We start from the raw sequence: 6,748 nt of genomic DNA, 5'->3' as shown, positions 1-6,748 counted from the left end.
AGAGGAAATAAAGTTTACTTTATTTATAAAAATATTAAAATAAAATAACCTAATAATAAACTTAACTAAAAAAAGATTAAACTATTCTTTATTAAATAAAAAATATTAAATACTAATTATAAACTATTATTATTTAAAAGAATAAAAATATATTCTATATTTTATATTTTACTATTAAAGAAAGTACTAAATAATACTATACTTACTATAGATATTATTATTAAGGATATAAATAAGTATAAAGTTAAAAAGATAGTTAAAGTATAAAGTATAAAAAAGAATTATTATTATTTTATTAAATAGAAAAAATACTTATATTTAAAAAATATTTAAGAGCCCTATAAGAGCCTTATAAACTACTTAAGCCTACTTAAATAGCTTAACTAATAGTACTCTACTTAAATAAGTCTACCTTTAATAATAAAAAAGGATTTAATAATATAGTATTCTAATTAATTATATCTATATAACCTAAAGACTATACTTAAATAGTAGCTTCTAATAAAGCCTACTCTAACTTATTTAACTTATTAAATAACTAAAGACTATAACTAACTATAATAGAACTATAAGTTATAAAAAACTTATATTATTTATATAAATAGTCTAGTTTAATAAAGGCCTTAAAGGATTCTTATTAAAGATATTATAGTAAAATAATAGTCTTTTCTTTTTTTTAATATAAATATTAAGATTTAGAAATTATTTAATTAAAGGATAATATAAGTATATTTAAACTATTATATAAATAACCTTAATAAATATACTCTTTATAATAAAAAACACCCTTTATTATCTTATAAGAAAGCTTTTATAAATAATAAAAAAAGTAAAGTATAATAATAATACTAAACTCTTTAATAATAATAATAAGTTTAGAATACTACTTAGTTTTATTAGAATAAAGCTTAAATACTTAATTAAGTATTATAAGAAAGAAAATATAAGAAGAAGAAAGAACTTATAAAGTAAGACTATAAGTCTTAAAGTAAGACTAATAGAGAGGAAAAATAATATTATAAATACACTAAAGTACTATAGATAAGGGGTAGGGTGGCCTAAAGAAGTAACTATAGGGCGCTTATAAGAATATAAGAATAAAGGAACTAGTTATATAACTAGATTACTAAGGATTATAATAATCTAGTATTAATCTAGGATTATTAGAATTATAGAGTAAACTAAGTAATCTAAATAATATAATAGAGGATAGAATAAATATATAAAGAGAGGGATTCTAGTAAATAGTTAGACTAAATCTCTACTAATTAATCTAAATAGTAGTTTTACTATTAGGAGTAATCTCTTAATATAACTTAAGTTATAATACTACTTATTTATACTCTATTATATATTTAATCTAACTTACTTTCTAAGAAATAGATTTACTATAGATTAGAGAAGAACTACTATTATATATAGATACTAACTAGTAGGGAGAGCTAGTAGTTAATATAGTGAATCTCCCTAAGAATATTAGAGAGTTAGGCCTAGTTAGCTAAGATAAAAGTGACTAAGAACACCCTAGCTCTAATACAGTCTATATAACTAGGGAAGGTAGTAATAATAAGGTGGAAGATATTAGAGAGGGGGGAAGAGAAGTAATAGAAAGGATAGGACTAAAAATAAAAACCTAGGGATTAAGAGAGGGGCCTATACTAGATCCTACTAGGAACTAATATAGGGCTAACTACCTATAGTAGAAGTAAAGGTTTTCTTCTAAAGACTCTAGTTTTTCCTTTACTATTAAACTTATAGAGGAACTAGATAAGTAGACTAACCTATTTAGTATAATATAAGTAATAATAAATATAAACTATAAATAAAATAATTAAATAGAATAATTAGTGTTTATATAATAGACTATAAATAACTTAGAAAATAAATTACTAGTATTAATCCTAGAGAGGGGAGATAAAGTTTACTTTATCTATAAAAACATTAAAATAAAACGACTTAGTAATAAACTTAACTAGAAAAAGATTAGACTATTCCTTATTAAATAAAAAATATTAAATACTAACTATAAACTATTATTACCTAAGGGAATAAAGATATATCCTATATTTTATATTTTATTATTAGAAAAAGCACTAAGTAATATAACACTCACTATAGATATTACTATTAAAAATATAAATAAATATAAAGTTAAGAAAATACTTAAAATATTAAGTATAAAAAAGAATTATTATTATTTTATTAAATAAAAAGATATTTAAACTCTAAAAATATATAAGAACTAATAAAACACTTTATAAACTACTTATACTTACTCTAGTAGTTTAAAGAATAATATTCTGTCTATTAGGATCTATTATAAACGTCTATAGAGTATTATAGAATACTATAGTCTAATCTACTCTATTAGACTTACTAACTATATAAGTATTAACTATAGCTTCTAACTTAAGTAAGTTAAGGTTAGTAGGAGACACTTTCATTAATTTATCCTTCTAACCTAACTCTACTATACTATAAAGAAATAACTCCTTCTTTTTAGAATAAAGAACCTATTTTTAATTTTAAAGCTAAGTTAAATAACTAAGTATAATAGTAGCTTAATCCTAATCTAGAGTTAGTCTATTTCTTAAGAAGAGAGTTAGTTTAAGTGTATAGAGTATAAATAAATAGTTTATTATAGTATAAGTTATATTAAGAGATATCTTTTTAATAGTAGAGCTATTACTTAGATTAATTAGTAGAGATCTAGTCTAGTTATTTACTAGAAACCCCCTTCTTTATATATTTATCCTATTCTCTACTATATTACTAAGATTACTAGATTATTTATTTATCTAGTAATCTTTTTAATTATAATAATTAATAAGTAATCTATTAATTACCTCTTAGGTTATATAACCTTATATCCTATTCTAGGTACTAGTGTGTCTAACTTAGTCTAACTCACTTAGCCCTACTTATACATCCTATATATTTATAATACTAAGAGCCTTTATTATATCTTTATAAATAACTAATACCTTTTCTTAGGCTTTAGTTAGTATATTCTCTACTTTTAGTTTTTAGACTAAGACTTTATTTAGAGCTATAGTAGCCTTTTTAAGAGAAACTCTAATAAAAACCCTATTATAAAAATAACTATAATAATTATATTTAGAATAATAGTTTTTATTATTTACTATTATATTTTATATACTATAGTAAAAGTAAAGACTATAATATAATAAATAAAAATCCTTAATAATAATATTATATTTAATATATTTCTATAAGTAGGATTTTTTAATTTAATAAATATAGTATAAAAATATAGTAATATAAAAAAGAAAATAAGAATATACTAATAGGATTAGAATAAATAAGCCTTAAGGATAAGACTAATAGAGAAAGAGTATAATATTATAAAAAGAAGAAGGTAGCTAGAATAGATAGCCTAGAGGAGTGACTAATAGGCGCCTATAGGACGCCTAATAAAGATAGTTAGTTATATAAGTAATTACCTTACTTACTAGTAAGTAGGGTAAGTAGTATACACTATAATTATAAGTGAGTATAGTAAATAAGGACTTATAGTAGAGAATAAAATACATATATAAAGAAAGAGGATTTCTAGTAAATAACTAGACTAGATCTCTATTAATTAATCTAAATAATAATTTTATTATTAAGAGTAATCTTTTAATATAACTTATAATATATTATCTATTTATATATACTCTATATATATTTATTTAACTCTCTACTTAAGAAATAGACTTACTATAGATTAGGATTAAGCTACTATTATAAGGTTATAGTAAATATAGAAGATTCTTTTAAAGTATAGTAATTTATAAGTACTAATAGAGGAATATAAGTCTTTTTAATAGTAAGAATTAAGTACTAATAGTTAAAGTGTGTTTTAATTAAATAAGATTAATAAAGACTAATATAATTTATATAGTACTATAATTAATAGTTAAGAAAAAGAGACTTAATAGTAAAGAGTAACTAATAAAATATATAAAAATAAATTAAGTTATAATAGCCCTCCTACTATTATTTCCTTTAGATACTAGCCTAAATAACCACTAGCCTACTAGGGCTATTATATAGTAGAGGCCGGGCTTATTGAGCTAGCCTCTAAGCGAGGATGTCCTCCTAGGGTGCTATCCTCTTTAGGGTGTCCCACATTAGGGGCTGTAGCCGAATGGCTGTCCCTGCCACTGCGACAGCGTAGTGTGAACAGCCCCTGCCACGAGGCCGTCCTTCGTGGCATAGCGCCTGTGGGAGGACATCCTTACTCATCCCACCCATTACCGGAATGGATGACTGCTATGATAATGCCAGCAGATTTCTGGCCCGAATAGGTGCCAGCATAAAATTTTGGTTAGCGTGCTCATCCGCTGGTGGACATCGAAGATGGTGGATGTCCGCGTTGTTGGATGTCCAGCCTGCCAAGGCTATCGCACGGTGGGGGAGGGACTTGTAGGGACAGCCTCTGAGTGAGGATGTCCTCACCAGGCGCTGTCCTCTTTGATGGCTGCTCAAGGGTAAGCCGTGAAACGCGCGTTCCCGGGGCAGCCACCTGCCGTGGGAGTGAGTCTGCGCTAGTGGATGTTTGCGCTGGTTGTCTCGATCCCATGCTGACGCCGCCGCGGTATCACGTGACCACGTGATACCCTTGTTCCTTCTGCGCATCAGGAAGCCACGCTTTCTTTCTCTTGCTTCCTTACGCTACGTCTTGTATCTAGAACCTAGTATCAACTTAGTTACTTATTCATCTCCTTCAAGAACCGTCCCTAAGCGTCCGCTTGACGCGAGATCCTCACAGGAGCTACTTAGTCTTAGCTAGCGAGTGGCGTGGCATCGCCGCTTGCCATCCATGACCTGGTTAAAAGCAACGTACGGATTGCGGGGATGACGATGTCTACCGAGAAGGGGCAGAGCGATAGAGCTATAGAAAGAGAGTAAGAGAGAGAAAGAGCAGCAGTCGGGGACAATGGAAGTGGGTGTCGCTAACTATCCCTTTTTCTGCGTCTTGGTGTCGTCACAGCATGGCCTGGGTCTGGACCGTAGGCTGTGTAACTCTGCATCAATACATGCAGTGCAGGTGACTACGTGACTGTTGCGGTACCGTAAACACCGTTATGGGTGTCGCGGGTTTCTAACATAATAATTTTAGTGGGGTGTATTTTGGCTGCTGAAATAGCGGTTCTGATTTACCCCGCCAGGTCACTAATATTAACTAAAAGCGCTAGTGACACCCATAACGGTTTTTACGGTGTCGATTGTACCATTACGATTGGCGGCATCGGAAGACGGGTTATGTTTGTGTCAATAAAACCAACAAAACCTTAGGGGTTCCTAACAGCGCCGCTGCGAATCAGGTGTATTAATAAAGAAAGGCGTTGTGAATTTGGAACCTCAGTTTGAAGGCAAAAAACTCTCACAGCTGTAACTTCTAACGCCAGTATGGTCCTCTTATTATAGGAAAAAGCCATCAATCTGCCTACCACCCACACTGTTAGCGCAGATAAGACATGCTCTCCGCATTCCAGTAAACGAACTAAGGTCATCTTCAGGCCCCCAGTCGGCGCGGAAAGATAAAGTCTTAGGGAACTGGGCTTAAAAAGTCTAGGTATAGTGTAATACATCGAGAAAAAAAATAAGAGAGTAAAAACCTACTTGGCTGAACTATACGCCCATCGTGGCATAGTTAAGTAATAGAATTATAGTATTATTTATTTCTAGATTACTAGCAGCTTTACGGGAGCCCTAGCTGTTCTGCCGAAAGCGCTTCACTGTTTTATTAACAGTCGTAGTTCCTTTTCATTAATATTGTGTTTAATTAGTGTATAATTCTTTTTAATATTCTTACCCTATATTTAATATTAAATTTTTTATTATTTAATACTTAATACTTAATAGTAATATAAGACTATATTAAGTATTAAGTATTAAATACACTACTATGTATAAAGTCTATAATAACCTAACTTAGTTAATAAGTACCACTCTCCTTCTACTTCTATAACAGCATCCCTAGCATGCATGAAGTCTATAACGAACAACTTAGCTACTAAAGCCCCTACTAAATATATAAAGGGAGTTATATTCTTAAGATGAAGACCATAAACCAGCATAATCTCTTTCCTCACCTCTACTACTAGACCTAACATTTTTATATTCATCACTAAAGCACCTAAACAGGTATGAGAAGCTACTTTACACAAGCATTTCCTACCTACTAACTCCATCGAGTACCAACACAACAACGATGGAAGTCTGGACTGAGAATAAGGAGCACTCCGTGGAAGGCCACAACCTCACGGGCACACTCAATTTCAAGGGCGAAAGGATCTGGGGCCCCAGGGGCTGCCACGACAACACGGTCAGTCTGGGAGCGGCCCTTCAAGCTGCTGACTGGCGTTTTGCCATGTCATTCGAGCGCAAGAGCCATTCAGTCGAAGGACACGTTCGCTACATCAGCGTCAAGGGCTGGAACGGGAAACTCATCCTAGACAAACTCAGTACCCACGACAGTATGGATTCTCTCGCCAGAGTTGTCATGCAGAAAGTCAGAGAGAATGGGCCCCCTTAAGGAGTTTTACGGCTGTTTTACAGGTTTTGTCAGTCTATTTGAATTAAGGACAGGGTCATTCAACTGACTCGCTTGGACAGCCTGGAGATGCTTTCAACATGCATTGTGGACTGAGACACCTGATATTGAGGGAATGGCGTGTTACGTATTTATTCTTAATCAAACAATCCACCACTAATCTTCTTGTCTTCTCTATTCTAG

General features: G+C 30.8%; 1 protein-coding gene across 1 annotated transcript; it reads left to right on the top strand.

Moving 5' to 3' along the window:
- Nucleotides 1–6,223: 6,223 nt before the first annotated feature.
- ISF_09977 (hypothetical protein) lies at nucleotides 6,224–6,547 on the top strand (the record flags this gene model as incomplete). The annotated part of the gene is made up of 1 exon (XM_018853576.1): nucleotides 6,224–6,547. One exon carries the CDS (start codon nucleotides 6,224–6,226, stop codon nucleotides 6,545–6,547), a length of 324 nt encoding a protein of 107 aa, XP_018699236.1.
- Nucleotides 6,548–6,748: the final 201 nt, after the last annotated feature.

Source organism: Cordyceps fumosorosea (genome assembly GCF_001636725.1).
Source record: "Cordyceps fumosorosea ARSEF 2679 chromosome Unknown scaffold_117, whole genome shotgun sequence".
NCBI classification, from domain to species: Eukaryota; Fungi; Ascomycota; class Sordariomycetes; order Hypocreales; family Cordycipitaceae; genus Cordyceps; species Cordyceps fumosorosea.
The sequence above is the reverse complement of the archived record's forward strand: the minus strand, read 5'-3'. Positions and strand labels throughout refer to the sequence as shown.